The sequence below is a fragment of the Apis cerana genome, linkage group LG3, assembly GCF_029169275.1.
Source record: "Apis cerana isolate GH-2021 linkage group LG3, AcerK_1.0, whole genome shotgun sequence".
NCBI lineage: Eukaryota > Metazoa > Arthropoda > Insecta > Hymenoptera > Apidae > Apis > Apis cerana.
In genome coordinates this window covers 5,260,121-5,281,391 of record NC_083854.1, presented here as the reverse complement: position 1 = coordinate 5,281,391, position 21,271 = coordinate 5,260,121, and the positions used below count along the sequence as shown (strand labels likewise).

The following is a 21,271-nucleotide window of genomic DNA, read 5'->3' as shown; positions in this document are numbered from 1 at the left end:
TAGATAACAAATAAAATTTGTTAATTTGATAGAAATATAGATATTATTAATTTTTTATTAAGTCCAATTATCATATATATATTATTATATAAATCTATATGTATTTGGCAAGTAAATGGAATGAGTTATTCTCTATTCACTTGATTTTCTTTATTCTCTTTCTTTTATTTTCTCTATTCTACTAAATATTAATAAGATCTTATAATTCTTAAGGATTTAATTTATTTTTGACATATGTTTGTTCACTATTTTAAGTTTTATGTCACTTTTTATGAAGCTATTAATAATAGTTAGACTTTTTATTCATAAAAAAAAGATTTATGGTTGTAGAAGATTATTAGTTGTATTTTTACATTAAAAAGTATCTCCTGATATTTTGATAGAAGATAGATTAGTAAACGTTTATGACAATCATTTAAAATGATTAAAGACCATTGAAAAAAAAATTGACAATTTATTTTCTTTGATGGATTGATTTTTTTTATCGTTTAGTAGCTAAAATTGGTATTTTATCAAAGATGAAAACTAAATATAGTATTTAATAATAAGTATAATACATTAAATTTTTTTTAATATTGAAAATTGATTAACCTTTCCAGTAATAAATAATTGAAAGAAAAACTGATGCATCTCGAGACAGATATATTTTAAGGATATTTTCACGGATCTTCTAGCATTAATAATCGATTATATCATGGTACAAAACACAACGAATGATATGAGCGGCAGCTACAAAATAGCACGAGATTAGCGGAAAATCAGCCGCTACCAGAGCGAATAAATTGAATCGCGCTGATCGAATTAACGAGACAATTTGTCACGCGACCGATGCGAGAAATTCACGCGTGAACAACACGCTCTCTCTTGTTCCTTCTATCCTCGCTAAATTTTGCCAAGCGAGCCGAACAATTGAACCATTAACCGAGGAGACATTAGTCATTCAGCTACTCAATCTTCCAGCTAAATCGGCCATTTTCATCCATATTTTAGGACGCGATGCATCTCGGAGGAACTTAAAAGGAACGAGATGATTTTTTGAATCATATTTAAATTTTTGAAGGTAATAGATTTTTGTTTTTGGAATTTTTAATGGTAGGAAAAAAAAATATAAATATATCTAATTATTTTCTAATTATTTTCTCAGGAAAAATAATTTTTTTTATATAACGTTCATTAATTTGAATTACTAAAGAAATAGATATTATTTTGTTTTTGATTTTAGTAATAATCGATAATAATAAAAAAAAACTCGATTTCGAGCACACGTGATGACCATACAATAAAATTATCCGATGATTCATGTCAATTTTTCAATCAATATAGCTATCATGCTTATAATTTATCCAAACTCTCAAGATCGATCAAAATCTGGCACAGAACGTTTCCTTTTTTTTTTTTTTTTTTTTCCATTTTCATTTTCATTTTCATGCCTTGATACGCACGGTAGCGCCTAAAGCGGTCAATTGCTCAAACATCGGTAATTATTGCACAAGAATTATGTAACTAAACAACCTGATCATGACGATACGGAGGAGAGAAGGGAAGTGGAGAAAAAAAAAGGCGCAAATTACAGTTACGCCAGGTAATTTGCGTCCATAACGCGTATTACGTGCCATTAACGATCGTTTCGTCTTCTTTCCTCTCGCGCACCCTCTATTTCCGTCTGCATGCCGATCAAGATCGTTTTTCTCGAATAGCGCGAAAACATCTGCACGCCATAAAGGACGATAATCGATCGCTTCGAGCATTCTTCGATTATTGTATTATATTGTAGTTGTTACCAGCATTGCTTTGAAGCATTGCAAAAATATTTTTTAATAAAATAATTCTGTGTTTATTATAGATATCATTATAGTATTGAAAGAATTAGAGATTTTGTAATTTATGCAAAAATTTGATTGAATCAATTAGAAGTAATATAGATATAGTAATGAAGCTAAAATTTATTTATAAAATAATCACACTTATCAATATCAAATAATACAGATATAGAAAAATTTCAATTTGAAAATGCAATATTATACAAATGATTTTTATAATAATTCTAGGAATATACAAATAACATTGAAATACAATTATTACTTTACACTATTAGATATTCATAAATTCATAGAAAATTTAAATATCCAAAAATACACAAGGTGTACCAAAATATCCAAATTTGCATAAATAACAATCTAATCATTACATCCAGATACAAATGTTATCATATATAATTATACAATCAATCCTCAAATATTCAAACAACCTTTTATAATCCTTTTAGCAATCCTTGGCCAAAATTGTATTTAAATAAAAGTGTTGATCGGTGGCAACGAACTCGAGAAAGTTGGTGGATCACCCCTGAAAGGTTAGGATCGACAGAAGGGTTCGGTGTACGAAGAAAGCCGCGCGTACAACTCGCGCGAAGATAAATTTACACGCGACTTCGCGACGCCGTTGCCTGTTCACGTACCCTCGTCTTCTTTTCCCTTCTGCGTTCCCTGTGAAGCGTTCAGCTCGTTTTCTTTTCGCATGGTCGCAAATAGGAACCCCCCCAAGGCTCCATCATCGTGCTCCGGGCGAAATTAATGGCGTCGGGACGCGGGCGAGCGCGATTCGCCGACGCCTGCTCCTGATTTACCGTGTCAAAGTTCACGGGGGGGAGACGGAGGGGGGAGATTTGTCGGAATAGCTGTCGTCGGATAAATTCTACGGATCATTTTTTAATTCGCTCGTTAAGTTTTTCTGGGGAAACTCTGTGGGATACAAATTAAAATTATATATCATTGTAATAATTATCGGATCTTATCATATTTTGCCGAGAAGATAGATCGTTTTTTCTCAGGTTTGAAATTGATTATGATACGATATTTTATTTTAAATTTTAAATTTTAGTAGCGAAGAAGAAGAAATTAGTAATATAAAATAAATTTGTGATAGAAATATTGGAATATCCTTATATTTGGATAATTTTTTTGACCCATGTATGGTTTTGAATCGAATGATTCGTATACGTTTAGAATAACAAATATTTTTTGATGCATTGCCTATAATGTTTCAAAAGAAAAAAAAATTACGTATTTAATTTCAGAATTTTATTTGAGAAAACGGCGTCTCCTCGCATAAACCAAGCCAAACTCTTTTGCTCTTTTAACAAGATTTGGATACAGTTTCTGTCAGGGATCGTCCTCGAAATAGAGAAGCCGCGGTTCAATGTTTTCGTTTCTTCCAAGAGGCAAAGGAAACTCGTGAATTTTAGGATTGTGGAAGAAAAGCCAGGCGACTTTGTTTCGAGGAAACGAGTTTAATTTCGTACGCAGGCTATCCGTTTCCATCTAATGGGCCCGATCGTTTTCTCGCTTCCGGTTTGCATGACCCACTGATCGTGAGTCAACTTAGACGTTACTATGAAAAGAAACACTATGCGACGTGTTCTTCGGCCATGTTCCCGGGAAACAAACATCTCCAATGGGTACTTCATCTCCGAGTTTATTATTAAACATACGGTTAAATGTTTAACATCCGCTCGGGTTACCGGTTGAAAATGTTGAATCGAAAATTTTTTTAATTATTGCAATTTAAACATGTGGCAAACCTCTTGAAATTTTTGATAAAAGATAAAATTAAATTTTTATCACAATTTCTACCGTAGTAATTTTAATTTAACATCTTGACTCATCACGCTTCTCTGAAATTGTTTCCAATTCCGTTTTCGTGATTTTTTTTCTTTTTTTTTTCCCCGATTTTGAGAAAGTGACAATCACAGTTTTCATCGTTACCGATCCTTGACCCCTTTAAGCACGTTCGTCTCTCAGCTTCGTCATTGGAACAGCTGTTTCTTGCCAACGTCGGGATTTTTCCGACCCGTTGGCGCCCTTTCCGTGAAGGGTTTGTCAAAAATTAACGAGCAATTTTTTTTTTCTCCGAAATAAAATCTCTAGAAACACGTCAGAAACACGAGATGATGATTTGGTCCTGGAACATCTCTTTTGACAAAAAGCATTTTAATCCAATTCCTGGTAAGTAAGTATTATAGTTGATTTTATATAGTCTGTTTATGTTATATTTTTTTCTTTTTTTTAACGATTCATTTAAAATTCTTTCATTAAAAAAAAAATATTAAAGTACAGTTAAATCATTTTTTATTTACTATTGATTTATCTATACTCCAGGTTTTATTACTAAAAATCACGAAAAATCAGAAGTTGGACGACACTAAGAATTTGAATATTGACGTAAAGGATTAAATCATTCTCTGACTCTTCCATCTGGATCTCTTTCGTAATACCTACCATCGAAATACAAGCGCAATATCGCAAATGGGAAACGTTGTGGGGCTCGAAGGGAAGTTCTCATGTTCCCAGGCGGTGGCATTCGTTTGCATACCACTCGTACAAGTTGCCACAGAAAATTACAGGTCTGGTATCTAGTGGAAATCATGGTTATCATTGAAAAGAATCAACAGTCAGAATCGCTGTTGGCAAGGTGACGCTTTTACTCCACAGCTTGTGATGCTTGTCTATCCATTACGTGATTCGTAACGAGATGGAAATATTCATGGGTGAAGTGTTTTTTTTTTTCCCTATTCCTCCTATTCTATTCATTGCTTGGTAATTTTCATGTAAACTTTTATAATAGAATCTTGAAGCTTTTAAATCAATCCTTATCTTACTTTTCTTGGATAGAGAATATTTCCGTTTGAAAAAAATATTTCATTGTTGTACGAGTTGCTTGTATAATTAATAGTTAAGTTATATCGGTTTCATTATTTCTTTTATTATCTTGTGTGAAATATTGGGAAATTATATCTAATATTGAGACTTTCAAAAAAATAAGTAATACTATAAAAAAATATGTAATTTATAGTGGAATTTAAAATCTTTATCGACCATGAAACAAATAATGTATTCAATAAAGATGCGGTATGTACTAATAAGTTCGTCTTTAGTTTAGAATGATGTAATGCAATGAAATAATAACAAGTTTTTAAATGAAATATATCGTAAAACTTCGGCATTGAGATGCAGCATATTTATTACCCTGTGTGCGATAATATAGTCGAATTTATGCATTCGTTGAATCCGTGAAATGTGCCAAAACCCACGCAAAACTAGCCTGCAGGTATTAAAAATCAAATATTGAAAGTGTTTAAGATTCGTTTTATTTGAATTCTCACAAAAAGCTGAGTTTAAATCTTGGTTTTATACAAATTAACACGTTTAAAAAAATGGTATTTCGATAAAAAGATTAAAAATTTACCGGAAACTCTTTTCAAGACACTACGATTGTATACGATGTTACATAACATCGTGTTTAAACGCAAAGTGGATCGAATCATTGTTTAAATAACTTTTTTTTTACCAAATTTTCCTTGTCATTTAAAATTTTTTTCTCTAAAAATTAGCAAGTTTTGATGATTACCCATCTATCAAATTAAAAATGGCTGATACTTTTAAAAAAAAATGACTTGACACAAAATCTTGATGCCAAGAGATCTATGGCGGCAGTTACCAATCGATAAAACTCGTCATTCGTGTATATACCAGCCTTTCTACCCTACCACAGACTTTTCATATTATTTCCAACGAATAGCCTCCAATGATAGACATTCTATCCCTTCTTATGGTTGCTTTGCATCACGCTAGACACAGCCCTCCAAGTTCGAAGGTCACGGCGAAACTACCGCTCATCCAGATACGCCACCACTATTCGTATCTACGCGCCGAGCTGCTGTAAGAACCGTGCTGCTTTTTCATTGGTCACGCTATTGCTAAGTGGGGGAGGCTATATAGTGCGGTGCACCGGGCGCCGCAGTCAGTGTTGCGCGTACTTCGTCTTAGTTGTGTTCTTGATTTCCGTTTTTACTTCTCTGATATTTCGTCTCTTTGATTTTTCATTGCTTTTAAAGTTGTTCAAATCAATTCGTATTTCGATGTATAGTGATAGAAAAGTATTTTATTCTAATAGAAATTTGTTAGATAGAAAACAGAGTGGATTTATTTGAGCATTTGATTCGTAAATATCGAAAGATGACAGAGAAGTCCGGTAACTGTCCGCGTTTTTAGAATTCGTTTGATTATGTGACAGGAAGAAGACAGTGAATCGTTGAATTTGTTAGTATATGAACACAAACACACGCGTGAACTGTTCGAATGAGTGAAAGATCGTCAATGTTGGCACGGAACAACGTGTTGCGTGCCAATTGAAAGCCAAGATAACGAAAGAAATCGATCGAACGAGGGAACACGCTTCGGTGCTGCCATGACAATGGTCGTCAACAAGATCAACATGTCGTCGTACTCCGCGCCACGACGCACTTTCTTCTCGGGTCTACATAGCAAGGTAAACATGCATACTTGAAAACAGTTCTTTCCTTGAATTTTACGTATGATTCGGTAACTTCGATATTTCGAATAATGTGTCGAGAATCATAAATAGTAGTAAAATTTCGCGAATTTAGTTCGATCCAAATTCAAATATCAAATCAATTTTTTCGTATAATTCTATGTATAGTTCACGAAAACGTTATGTAGACTCTGCACGCCACCTTTAGTGACACACTTCACGCCATTGTTTTAACCTCTCAATATCAGTAACGATGTAATTCGTCTTATATTTACAAGTTGTATCTATTCCGAATATCTTCATTTAAATTGTTATCAAAATACACTAAGCTTATTATCTAAAAGCACGTGCTGAACTACGTTATAAATTAGAAGACAAAATAAGCACAATTTGTCATGTCACAATTCGTAATTCAAAGTAAAATATATATATATATATGTATATACATAATTTTGTCTTCGCGCCATTTAAAATATAGTAGAATCGCATTTATTATAACCTTACTTTTCAAACGAAATTTTAGTTTGTAAGTGATAAAGTGTACTCTTGTTAATTGAAATCATTTGTCTAAACATGAATTACAATCGAAATTCCAAGCATTAAAGAAAATCAGTAATCTTATTACATAAATTATCATCGATCGATTTAAATATAAATGAAGTTCTATTAGATTCGTAAAGTTAACGTGTGATACAAATAGTCGTATAATCTATGTCCTAATCGTAATCAAGAACGGTATTCGAGTATGGCCAACTATTTCTACGGTAGTTTCTCGATTTAACGATAAGCAATGTCCCTGATTCTCGGTTCCTTGGCCTGCTCATCAGATTAACGGTTCTACCAGTTGCGTAGTTCTTCGAAAGAACACTTGTGGAGCATAGTTTGGTTAAAAGTGTTTTTATTCAAATCTATTTTTTCCATTCGAATAAATGAGAGGTTAATTACGCGAAATTTTTATTCTTTTGTTAATATTTGCATTCTTAGAAGAAATTCATATCTAATTAATGAGAATTTTTAAAAATTTATTTGAAAATTAATAAAAAATCAAATATTTCCAAAAATATCGAATGAAAATAAAATTTAACATTGAATATTCACACAACAGGAAATTATAATTTCTTTTCATACACAAAATGTTTTTAAAATTCGACGGAAGTAAAGATATTCGTAATATTTTTCTAATTTGATCTGTCTGAACGTAGTTTTATGTCAGAATCTTTCTAAGACTATCTAATGAAAATAGCATCGACAATGATATTGTTGGAGCTCTGCTAGGCTTGATTTGAAAACGTATATCACTACGTCAAAGCTTCTCTAAAGTTAGTATTACGTCAAAAGTTTCTCGGAATAATATTATAGCAACGCACATTAGGTTAGAATCCTTTCAGGTTCAACGTATACACTTAATAGATTATTCAAATTATTTATAATCGAACTGCAGGATACTTTGCGGATATATATATGAATATTTACAATTGTATAATGTGAATCAAAATTGTTAAATTATTAAGTAATCATTGTTTTAAAACTTTAATTAGAGATTAGAATATCAGATAATACGAATTTATTAAAAATTTATCAAATATAGGAAATCTCTTTTTCAAATTGATGAAAAATATAACGAAAATCAAATTTAAGTTTTCAATCAACATTCCATACGCTTTAAACTAATAATGGATATTACTGAACCTAACCTAACTATCAACATTTTTCCGTGAGAAAAAGTAAATACGATAAAAAACTAACTTCACAATTCTCGACGAAATTTATGAATTCCGCCATGTTTATTCCACACGACCATGAACGTGACCGTGTTTCATCGCGAAGCAAACTCGCGAACGCGAAACAATCGTGAAACCGACATTTTTTTTTGCTGGCCAGTCGCCAAAGTTATTTCGACCGGCTACGTCTGGTAATCTTTTCCGGCGATTCGCAAACTCCCGATGGCTTACGTAACTTGAAACCAGACCGAGTTTGTTAAACTCAGCCTGCGGTTCTGTTCACCCAAAAAAAGGTTCCACTACGTGATCTATTTATTCACGAATTCCTAGCTCTGCTCTAGTACCATTTATGGCAGTGTTTCTCAACATTCTCGTTCATAAATCGCGATCTATTATTGAAATACTTTCATAATTATTGTATAAGATCTTAGATATATTTTAATGGGAATTTTTATATATTATATTAAGTAGAAAAAATTATTGAAGAGAATGTGAAAATAGTTATCCAAATATCATAGTTATCTGTTAATCTGTTAGTAATAGTAGTTAATCTGTTGTTAATCTGTTGATTTTATAAAAATATATTAACGTTTCTTAAGTTTTAAGAAATTTAAGTTTAATATATAAGCGTATAACCCGTTAATAACCAATATAAGTATGTAAGAAATTAACTATCTTGAATATATAAAATTTGCTGAACTGGTTTTTAGTTTTGAGGTTAAGTAGATACTACTTTAATTTATATATGATTTACAGCAAATTTCTTCTTTTCTAATACATCACATGCTCCTAATATATTAAATCCAATTTCTGAAATTATAATAATCTTCTTTTAAACTGATAAAATCTTAAAGCAAGAAGAAAAAAAGTATTTGGAATTCATACACGAAACAATGATAAAATTGTTTGATAATTCGAAGTACAAAGTAATCAAAAATGGCCTCGTGAAACACGTGTCCCAACTGTGTCCAATTTTTCTGACGTCGACAAGAAACTGGCTGTTGCATTCGACTTTGTCTCGTTTTAAACGCGTCGAATTTAGGTCTCGTTTAAATTTAGCAACGTTTCCCGTGTGGCAGGAAAACATTCGCGCGAAATATTCTTCTTCTGCTGCTCGTTAGTCTCCCTCGTTCGCTATTCATTTTTATTGGATGTGTCGGGATGGATCGTTCGTAGTTTCATACTTGGTAATTTGTTTTTGGTTTACCGACCAATTGATAGTGGGAAGGTTGTTTCAAAAAATGTTACAAAATATATTTAGAAAGATACATATAAAAGATTTCTTGGAAAACTTTTATGTTAAAAAAATAAAAACGCAGTTACGTTGTTAAGCAGTAAGACTGATAAGTACTCTCATTAATTACCGTCTAGTGTAATAAGTAATCTATTTTCAATTACCTATGAAAAAAGGAAATTAACGCAAAATCATTATCAACTTTAATCGTTAACAATCGGACAATTGACAGTGCTGGGTTTTAATTCATATTAAATTCAGATATTAAATAGTACTATATATTTGAAAAATATATATTTATTTTCAAATTAAAATTGATCCAACATCGATGACGGATTATTAATATTCCACTTCGTTATAATATATTAATTATGTTACAATTTTAATATAAATTTTAATATAAATATAAAGATAAAGATGTAAAAATATAAAGGTACGTGTATGTTATTATAGAGTTAAGAATATGAAGAATTATAAAAATAATTATACGTTAGTTTTTAATTATTTTCTCGAAAGATGAGTTTAACAAATCGCCATCTGACAAGACTATAATTCTGTTACACGTAACACGAAACGTTGCCTCGTAAGTGGAGGGATCGAAAGCCGACGGTGCTGTATTAAATTGAATAACAGGGTGGCTCGTGGCACGCGACGATCACGTTCATTAAATGGATGCTTCATGATCGTTAAAGCGGCATTAATATCAATGTCCTCCTACTAAAAGAGGATGCCTGCCTTTCACATTTTACCTCCCATATGAATCACTTTCGCTTTTGCTCGCGTCAAAAACTTTTAATACATAACAGATTAAATAAGAAACTGTATTTGGCTAATAGCCAAATATTCCTCAATTTTTCCGTGTTAACTCTTTCTTCATAAGTTCATCTTTTACACGCTTTTAATACACGAGAGAGAATATTCATTCGTTCACACGCACACGTTAAACTCGACGATTAAATATCAAAATTCGAACGTACGAATCAACAAATTAAAATCACTTAAATTCTTCGTTTTTAATTTCAAACGACTTTCGTACACTGAAACATCTTTCGGAGCGCAGATCTCGATACACTGTCGCGTAAAAGCGAGCGGGTTAATCGCTCGCCAGTCTGGTCCAGTCTCGTGAAACGAAAACGGTGAGAGAGAGCGGCGTGTTCTCGAGGACGTCGTAAAAGCGAGGCATAAAAGATTCATTTTGCCGGAGAGGTGACCCTGTCGACCCAGCATCCGCTCTCTGTGGGCGGTTCTCTCTCTCTCTCTCTCTCTCTCTCTCTCTCTCTCTCTCTCTCTCTACCAAGAATCCTCTTGCCTCTACGCTACACCGACCGTTTCCTTTTTCCACTCCAACAGTTTCTCCGTCTGTTTCGAGGTGAGCATGGTGAAAAAGGGTGGAGGAGGCGCCTCGTTGAGACAATCAAGCGACAGGCGTTGCTCGTTAAGTGTAACTGTTACTAAATTGCCGAGAGTTGGGGATGTTTTCGTGGTCCATTTCTTCTTTTTTTTTTTTTTTTGGAAGGTTTTTAGACCACTCTGGAATTCTTGGAGCCTTTGGGACAAGCTTGTGAGATACATCTCGAAAACGATAGATACTTTTAATAATTGTGGATTTTTTTGGAATTTGATATTGAAGTATATTTACATTTTCATCATGTTTGAAAATAAGGATGTATTTTAATTAATCTCTTAAATCCACAATAAAACACTCGTCAACATTCAAAACTCGAAGTAACCATTCTCACGTAAATTCTCACGTTAACCAAACCCTGAACAGTTGAACAAAATGGAAAAATATGGAATATATACGATCGTGCTAGAGGCACGTGTGTACATAAACTATAGTCATATGGAAGCTATAAATGAAATTCGAAATGAAACGAGCAAAAGGGCCCGCGCTTCAACCACGGAAACGACAGCGTTGTATATCCTCTTCCCGTTTCCGCGATGTAGCCCGCGCAATAGCGCTCGAGGAACTCGAGTGTCGGGCGCCGCTACTTCCGGTCCGGCGTGCAACGCCCGGAAGCGTCCCTACTTGCAGCACATACAATATATCCCCGGCGAAGTTGGAAACGATTCGTGGAACGTCGTCGTACATGTACTGCGCGTCTCGACGCTTTCACAAAAGCGGTGCGTGAACCGGATGCGTTTAATCTGGCTTCGCCGCTTCGAGGACGCCGCCTCTCTCGAGGCGAAAGAGAAGGAGACAACTGGCGCAACAACGGTAATTACTCGGCGACGAGGGAAAGAGGCGAGGAGGGTATGAATGAACCCGGAGGGAAATGAAAGAATTATTTACGCGGCTGGTGATCCCATTAATCCATCTCCCTCTTCTTCTTCCTCTCGAAGGAATCTAGAAACCGAGACGGTTCACGAGTGAATTTTTGTTCAAATAAATCGCGTCGATTGTAAGAATTTTGGACAATCGAAGGAACAAAGAGGATAAAGTTTGGAATCATTTTGGAAACTAGGTAATAATGATTCTTTGAGAATTGGAATTTTGCTTTACAATGAAGTTTTCACTTTTTAATTTTCAAATGTTCATCTTGTTGAAGTGTTTTTCCATCGAAAGATAACAAACGAAACGAAATAAACGTATTGTTTGAGAGTGTCTTGGTAAAATATTGTTTATAAGCATTCAGGTAATTACAAAGGGAGAGAATTCCATAGAAAGAGATTTCTAAATGGTAGAAATAGGTATGTTTTCGTATATTCGTGTTATACGCGACGTTACGTGCCTAGATTATTGAAAACAACGTAATACTACGTTTCCTTTATTATCTTACAACTCAAAACAGTACTTTCTCCGGTTTCTGAATTGACGTACGTACGTCACGTGCATCTTCTTCTCTTTCAGAACTACATACTGATATTATATCTACTTGTTAAACGAGATAATACTCTTGTAACGAGACAGTTACTCTTGCTATACGAAAAAAATATTATGAATATATAACACGAAATGTTATATTCTCGTTTTCTTTTAATTCCTCGGCTGTCTATAATTAGATCACTTGATATTCGAGTTGAAAACGAAATGAAAGAATGCTTACTTAGCGTTTTACACAGAAATTTTTGAATGAATTTACTCGAACCACGTATTTTCTTTCGTCTTATTCTCTTATCGAAAAATTTATATATCTATAAACACTAAATTCCTTTTTCTCCTCTTCGTCGTTGATATTCCATCGAAATTTCTTAAAATCCCCATCTCCCCGTTCTCGCAACAAATATTTCCATCATCATCGCCCCTTCCATCATAAAATTTATCGTCATTTTACAGACTCGTCACGTCCGTAAAAATTTCTTACGTACCACTTCTTCTCTCTCCCAATTTCGACCGATCTCCAATTTCAAAGATTTCCCTTCCAACACACTGGATCCATCATCACAGAATTTCTTATCATTCACAGCCCATAAAAATTTCTCTTAAAAAGCCCTGCCTACCACTCCCACCGACGAATATTTCCATCATCATTGCACATCCGATTCCAATACCCCGCCGCCTTTGTATTCCTCTCTCCCTTCCGTTTCACCCGACTCGGGATCTATTTCTCTTTGGAGATAGGCAGAGTCCGCGCGACCGGTTTTCCTGGTGGGCGTCGAGTATCCTGCTCTCTGTCCCCTCGAGAGAATCGTATTTCTGTTGTCGCAGAAATGTCACGCGGCGTGCCGCGTTAGCAGAAGCGAAAATGTCACCCGTTGACGCATCGCTCGCTAAGATTACACGTTTCAACAGACAATGGAGGGATCACTCGTCTCGAGTGATGGTGTCTATCGAGATGTGTGTATGTCGATCGATGCCTCGATAACGCAGAGTGGTGCGTTTGATGGGTGGAGGGCGCCGTCTTTCAATGAAAGGTGCACGTTTCTTTTTTTCTTTTTTTTGGTTTGGAGAATTGTGAGGGATTGGAAAATGGTAGATACGGATGTAATTTTTTCTTTGGAAGGTTATTTGGATTAACTTTTTTAAGTAGGAGGAAATTCATTTTACATACAATGTTAATTGTTGGTGATTGATGATTGTAAGGATAATTGGAATGGAAAACTCGTAGAATGGATGCAATACGAGATACGCAGTGCATGAAATATCTATTTGGAAAAGTTATTAAAAAAATAATGTCTTTAAATTTTTTGAAATTTATATTCCGTACGATGTTATAATCAGAATGATTGAAATGATGAGAGCGTTAAGAGATTAAATTTGCATCTACTTACATTCTTCCACGTATGAAATGCATTAACAGTTGATAGCATGGAAGTAACACGAAACGTAACACACGTCTGGCTACCTCACTTTGTAGAATACCAATCGGAATATTATAAAATAAAAAAGAGAAAAAAAACAGTGGAAATCAATTTTCAATTTTATTTGAAATATTAATTTTAAAACCTCGTCGGTCTGATGAAAAAAAAATTTTTAAAAGCTTCGATAAAATGAATTTCCCTCCGATCATCCAATACCTCGATTAAATTAAAAAGAGAGTGAATTGAAAATTATCAACGAGTTTCTCTCGATATTCATCCCAATTAAGTATCATTCTCTCGGCAAGGCGTCCAGCGATTAATTAACGATTAATTAACGAAACTTAACATTTTTTTTTTTTAATCAAATGTTGTAATCGGTAGACAGTCGTTTTCTCGTATTTAGATAGGATCGTCCCGCAAAATTGTCCTACTTAAAGGCAATTAATACGGACAAGTAATTAACGCCGGTTTCCTTGGCAAATGGAGGATTCCTTTTATCACGGCACTTATATCTTACTTTGTAACAACTGGATACAACTTCGTATCCGTTCGTTAATCGGTTTATTACCATCTCACTGAACTCAACCGCCTAATTATCCGTTTTTTTTTCCATGTGTCGATCGGTCTGTGTGCACATATTCTTTACATTTAACTTTGTACATAGTTATCTTTTCATCTTTTTTTTTTCCCAAGTTTATATTATATATTAATAGAAATATAATCGATGATAATGCAGAGTCGAATGATTAATTAAAAAAATTATATTTTTATATGAATTTTTATAGAGTGGTGTTATTTAATAATTATGCGTTAGAACGATAAATAAGGCGTCAATTAATAATTAAAATAAATGTTACGTAATAAAGTTACATTAAATAACATTTTTACGAATTTTTACGTGGTTGATCGTAAATGATCGTGTTTTTATTGCATTTAGAATTCTAGTAATTATGTGTTAGAATGTTTTTAAATAACGCGCCATTTTTATTGTCAGGTTATTAAAACTTTATTTCACTTTTCTTTATACCCGTTTGAAATACCATCGAGATAACAAGACAATGGAAATTTATAGACTGTAATACGTGGTTTTGCGGTTAGCCGACGGTAATTAAGAGCGTCGTAACATTATTAGCGTTTCTCGATTCTGTAACACGTTTAGAGCATAACTCGTGTAATTGCGAAGCAGTTCGATGATGTAAGTGAATAGAAATCTATTAAAAAAATCTAATATATTTTTCCAACTCTTTCAATAAAGTCGCAGTAATTTTTTTTTTTTCTATTTTCAATTTTCAAACTTCTTTCAAAATTTTTTATTTCAGTCATTCTTCATCGATACTTAAATAATTCTTGTATATTTTCTACAAAAAGAATGATTTTCAAACAATTTTTTTTATACCTGAATCTTTTTATCAATTCTTTTCTGAAAAATATTTATATTTTGAAAAGCTTTTCGAATTTATTTTTGAATTTTTTAAAAAAAATAATCATTGGCAATTCTTGATATTCTATATAAAAAAAAAAACAAATTCTCAATTTTTCAATTTCCAATTTCTTCAAAAATTCATTTATTGATCTCATCGAACTTGGAATTTTTGTATTTTCTACCAAAAAAGAAACAATTCTTAAATAATATGAAAAAAAACAAATTCTTCGATTGTAAATCGTACAATTAATCCAACTTAACGCCATTTCTTTTCTAAATTTAAATAATAAAAAATAAAAAAAAAAAAAGAATACAAACGATCGTAAAACTGAGCAACATTTACAAGCGAATTTCGGCAAGGACACTCGTTGAAACACGCTCTTTATTAATACATAAAACGCGCAAACGAACAAGTTTTTACGAGGTAGAACAATTGGGCACGGGAACAGAGTTGCGTTTCGTAACAGTTTACGAGCAGTTCAATTAGAGATTTCCTCCATAAATCCTGTTGCTTGACGGAGGAACGTTCTTATTGCTCGAAAAGGCATCGACGGTCACGTACAAATATACGTGTAGAGAGAGAGAGAGGAAAAAAGAAAAAAGAAAAAAATGATAGTGTCCTTTTTGCGGTTAATCGATTCGACCATTATTTCTCTCTATTTCTGTCCACAATTACGATCCGACGACCATTAACTCGCGTTAGTCGAGCTCTTGACATTTTTCTTTTTTTTTTTTTTTCCCTCCCCCTCCCCCTTTTCTCCTCTGCTTGCTTTTTTTTCAAGTCTTTAATTCACTATACGTTTGTGGGGCACGTAACGTGACCCAAATTGCGGTTTATATTCAAAGGGGTATGGGACGAAGGAGTAAAAAGTCGAATTTAATTCTACACGTATGTACACTGTGTTTCGGTGAATTATCAATCGAGTTAATGTAATTTTTTCTTTTTCTTTTTTTTCCCCCCCTTTGTATATTTTTGGAATCAAGTAATATATTTGAAAAGAAAATTGTTGAGAAATTATTCTTGAAAGAATTCTTCGTAAGTAGATATTGTGTCGAGGGATCGGTTGCTACAATAATAAGTTTTCTTCAACATAATTTTCAAGGATATTGAAATGATTAAATTTCGGTAAAATTTTATTTCTTTTGAAAGAAGGATTGAACTGAATACAAAAAATTGATTGATTTTTGATTTTTTATAATTTTGATGTTTCATGAAAATTAAATGGAAGAAAGATAAAAATAATTTAGATATATAACTTGTAAGTTGGAGAAAGGAACGTAGATTGCAGGGAACATTAAGATGTCACGAAACTCGGGATTAAAATCGATGAGAAATCTACAATAAAATCAGTCTGTCATTGGTTTATTCTTTTTACATGAACGCATGAAGGCTGTTAGTTTTTCTCGTTCAACGTTCTGTTCTAACCGGGAAGAATAATCGAGGGATCAATTTGTCTGTCGACGTTTGATAAATCGATCCCTCGAGATGTCTAACTCCATTTCTCTTGTTGAAATAATGTTATTTGAAGTAATTTAATTCCATGAAAATAAATGTATCGTTCAAAAATTTTAAATTGAAAGATAATGAATTAAATTCAGATAGAATTCATTTCGGATATTTAATTTATTCACAAAACAAAGTTTATAAACTTTCTTTAAAATATAGTTTTTCCTTTCTTCCAACAACCCTTCGAGATTTCGATAATTATTCACGATATCCTTTTCTCAACGATTCTCACTTTTTTTTCTTCAATCAACCCCTAATCAACCTCTTCGAGACTTTAATAATTAATCCTAAACCATTCACACTTCCAACGACGTAAAAATTTTTCTTCTCATCAATTTTCCTAATCATCAAAATCACGATTCGGAAAATATCGAATTTTCTATCCTTCAAACTCACCCGTCTTTCTAACTTTTCATTTTCCTAATCAACCCTTCAAGGCTTCAACGATTAATCCTAAACCGTTTATATATACCGACTCTGAGTTTTTCTCAGTGGATTATAACAAATTGGTGGAGCGATTTTTCAGTTGTAAAGGTGCGCTCACACCGTTGTCTGACGTAACCAACCGTGACCGCGGTCATTTACATTTACAGTTTACAGATCTCTTCGTCTCGTCCTCCACTTTGTCCCTCCCTCTCTCTCTCTCTCTCTCTCTCTCTTTCTTTCTTTCTTTCTTTCCTTTTCTCTCGGCGGTGAACTCAACTGGCCTCGAGACTCTCGCAGGTTGATAATCCACTCGAGTGGCGCCATTGCTGATTAGCGACACCCACGCACACCCCTTTCTCTCCTCTTTGCTCTCCTTTCCATGCTCCTCAACCTTCGATTTTGCAAAAGATGATTTTTCCAAAAGTTTCGAACGAGAGAAGATTATTCATTAAAAATTGCTGGAAAGTTGAATTTGTTCGACCATTAAGATTTATTTATGGATATTTTTGTTGTATTATTGAAAATTCTTTGTTGATTTTTTGATTTCGAGGGAGCGTGTATTAATTTTAAGATTTTCATTCGCTGATTTGGATTATGATAGTTTGCCTTATCGATAGACACGTAAAGGAGCTCGAAGGAGGAAAATGAAGATGTGGAAAAGTTATGAATTTAGAAGGGATCTACGTGTGAGAAGGCACGTAGTGCTCGGTTTTCTGAGAATAGAAATGTAAATAGATATTCGAGAATCGAGAAGTAATATTTAATTATTAATAAATAATAAAAATGAATAGAATCGTTGGACAGAATTTAATCCTGAATATTCAGTCAAGATATACAAAAAAAAATATCGTAGAAACGTAATTAGAATCATATTGTAATCTCGAACAACTCTCGATAAATCATATCTAAATCTTTTTCTTTGTATGTTTCAGGTGAGTCCGTCTTCTTTTCCATTGAATTTTGAACGAGAGACGAATATTATCATTTGAATCGTGCTGAAGGGAAAGAAACGAGCAGGTAGTAGGCATCTGTTATTCCTTTGTTGCTCTCATGAAAACCTATCGTTCGAATTAAATTTAACCTGGATCAAATAAAAGGTTGGAAATTTTTTCCTACTCTGCCATGTCTTAAAAGATGCATCTCTAAAATCGCTTGATTTAAAAGTATAGAAATACGTTTCTTTTCTTCAATATTCTTCCCCTTTTCTATTCCAATTATCTATTGCAAGAAATTTTTTATCCTACAATTTTCATTTACGAAAGAACTGCTAACTTTCCACTTCCAAAAAGGAAAGAAAAAACGTTCATAATCACAAATGAAAAAGAAAGATAAGAAAAATTTCTCGGAGAAACGAATTCATCTCGTTAAGAATTCTGGAACGCGCGCGAACGGAAGTTCCATGGAATTTCGCGATGGCCTGAGTGCCATTGCCTCGCCACGCACCGTGTTGTCTGGTCGTTGTAACGGTGAACCGATCGTTAGTCCTCTCGTACGCCGCGTACAACAATCGCTGTACGAGATGAGCCCTCGACTTTCACAGCCGGTGACTCACGGCTGGCGTTACGCGCGTCGCGAAACTCGATCGAGCCACGCGCGCGACTCGATCGAGGATCAAAAGGGGGACGAGGGTCGCCTCTAAGGATCGAGAAACAGGAATTTTTAGGCGAAAGAGGCGTAGATGCCGTGCATGAATTATTAGCAATTTACGAGAATTTGAAAAGATACTTGACGAAACTTTTTCAATCGCTTTCCTCTTATTTCCCTTTTTCTCTTTTTGTATTGAAAACTTATGCTCGCTACAGGAGAGTTTTCTGTACTTTTACTTTTCAGAGGATACGAAAATGAAGAAGAATTCTGGGCCATTTTCTATTAATAGTATAGCTTAATCGAATCAAACAAATGGAAAACTCGAGCATTTTAAAATTCAAAATAATATTCGATGAAAGAAAAATCTAAATTGTCGCTTTTCAAATAAAAACAGCGCATAAGCATCGTGGGAGGCGACGATGTCGCGGAGAAATCTGCTCGAAGTAAAACCGAGTGACGCGGTAATGTCCACTGACCCAGAGGTGAGAAAGGGGTGTTCTCCTCTCGTCTGGAATTCCACGGTGACTCATCCGGCATTCGCCAAAGGGCCGGTTACCCGGTATGGGAAGTTGGCGTTTCGATGCGCCAACCGGGGAATGAGTGACTCAACCGAATTTCTTGCCGCCGCCTCTTCCTCTCGTGGATCCTCGATTTTTCGGTCTTCGACTCGCGTGCAACGGTCGTGCATGTATGAATCACTTCGGTGAAGGCGCGAAGAATGCATCCGACGAAAAGAATTCGGCTATTTATCACGGTCCAGACGTGTAATTAGGTTGGTGAGTTTGGAGTTTGTTTTTTTTTTCTTCTTCTTCTCAATCGATTAAGCTATCGTTCAAAAAAAATTTATTGAGACTGGATTAACTGTGTTTGAATCGCGGAATTGCTTTGAAGGATGATTTAGGAATTGAATTCTTTTGCGTGCTTGATGTAATTCGGTTAGTTTGAACGGTTTTTAGTTTATTTGGTTTTTTAAAATAGGGTAAGTTTGGTTAATTCGTTGTGGACCACTTTAAGATCGAGTAAGATAGGTTTCTATCGCTATTTTCCAAAAGTTATCGTTTCGCTTATGAGATTCTTTGAGGGTTAAATAATAATAAGAAAAGTTTTAATAAATCAAAATATAACATACACGCTACTTTTCTTCTTTTATCCTTCCTATATTTTATCGATGCGATATCGAAAAGTTAATACCTAATTATTCGCAAGATTATTTTTCGAATAATCCTTTCACGAACCTCGTCAAATCTCAATATATGCTTCCCTTTTCCCTCCAAAAAAGAATCAATTATCGAATAATTAACGGATCCAAGGAAGTCCATATCATATAACTCCATATATAAAGGTCATCGACATTTTGGACGTAAAGAAACGCGGTGAACGAAGGAAGAACTTTGAATGGCCGTGTGTTTCATTATGCGTTTGTGATAACACGCACAATACGATACAGAAGCACGTGGCTCGGTATCGTAACGTACGACCTTGAACTTCCTCCACGAATGATTCACAGCTCGTCCATTCATCCGGCTCGTTCGTTCATGCTGCGCGTGCTCGTTGGCCGCGCTTTACGCGGAAAAATACGCAGCGGGTTGGAATTATTCTCAGAATTTCGCACTAATTTGTCACGTATACACGCGAAAAATTAGCAGTGGAAAAAATTATGCAAAACAATCAGTCTGGTATCTATATTAGTTTACCTTTTTTTTTATTTTCTCAATTGAATTCAGTTAATTTGTTATGCAAGATATATATACATATATATAAAGGATTTACATTAATACAAAATTAAAATTCCAAAGTCGTTTTGTTACGTTTCAAAAGAATGTTTAATCCTCTCTTTCTCTCTTTCAATATCGTAGCACTCGAGAAAATTGTCAAGGATATTAATACAAACCTTGCATCTTACATTATACATTCAGAATAGCATTGAAATTCAAGAAATGGTCGACACCACCGGCGTTTATGTCCGGATGATTAAATTTCATCCAAGCATTTAACATCAACATTTAAGTTTTGAATTTCTAGCACATAGATATTAGTACTTACGTGTATCTCATTCATAAAGAATTATAAAATATCGTAACGTTGTAATGGTTAACTCTTAACCTATTTAACCATTCATATTTGAATTTCCTATAGTACAAATTCTGCAATGGTATAATGGAAGGCAATTCTCTTCGTCTAAAAATATTAATCCGTAATATATCAATGTATTTTTACAGATTTTAGTGTATAATTTATAAAACATTGAGCAATTGGATTTATTGCAAATTAAAAATAGTTCAATGCCCCTAATGAATTTTCACAGGAAAATATTCCCCTACGATGAATTCTCGCGAGAGGGGAATACGTGACGTCACATTATCCCCACTACCATTGTTGAATCACGTGACTAGGCGTCCGCCAAAGCCAAGCGTTGCATCGTGTCACGTGACATTCCTCTACCGCAGCGATAGTGGTGGGGATAATGTGACGTCACGTATTCTCCTCTCGCGGAAATTAATCATAGGGGAATCGAGCCATAGTAATTCTATATTGTAAAATTGTTAATTCAAAATCTTTTAAAAAATCTTAATCTAAATGATCAATTCAATCCTGTTTTATCATTTGGGCGTAAAAATTTCTCAATGTGTCGCTTCGATTTCGCTCTGATTGATGGATTGATGGAATGGATTCTTTTCCTCGAACTGATAACAATTTTCCATAGATGAGAGTTGATTACGTCATGTGCTTGAAAGAATTTTTAAAAGCTGTCGCGAAAAGGTGAATCACTTTGATCGTGCTCGTATCTCCTCCTTGCGAAGAGA

General features: G+C 34.1%; 2 protein-coding genes across 5 annotated transcripts in view; both read left to right on the top strand.

Annotated features, from left to right (window-relative positions):
• The window catches only part of LOC107997291 (uncharacterized), a 54,007-nt gene extending 49,007 nt beyond the window's left edge, over positions 1 to 5,000 (top strand). Inside the window, exons 7-9 of one of the 2 annotated variants that reach the window (XM_062072419.1) lie at positions 600 to 1,060; positions 3,924 to 4,005; positions 4,155 to 5,000. The gene's annotated coding sequence lies outside the window, so the exon portion shown is untranslated. Of the gene's footprint in view, positions 1 to 599; positions 4,006 to 4,154 lie in introns of both variants that reach the window. The other variant, XM_028666460.2, reaches the window with a different exon arrangement.
• The window catches only part of LOC107997290 (NAD(+) hydrolase sarm1), a 106,672-nt gene that overhangs the window by 38,591 nt on the left and 46,810 nt on the right, over positions 1 to 21,271 (top strand). For 2 of the 3 annotated variants that reach the window (XR_009829083.1, XM_017055771.3), the window contains exon 1: positions 5,792 to 6,324. The exons of the other annotated variant lie outside the window; for it this stretch is intronic. Coding sequence is in view for 1 of the 2 variants with exons in the window: in XM_017055771.3 (XP_016911260.1) it covers positions 6,244 to 6,324 (81 nt within the window). In the remaining variant the exon portion in view is untranslated. Of the gene's footprint in view, positions 1 to 5,791; positions 6,325 to 21,271 lie in introns of those variants that run through there. 3 annotated transcript variants of the gene reach the window in all.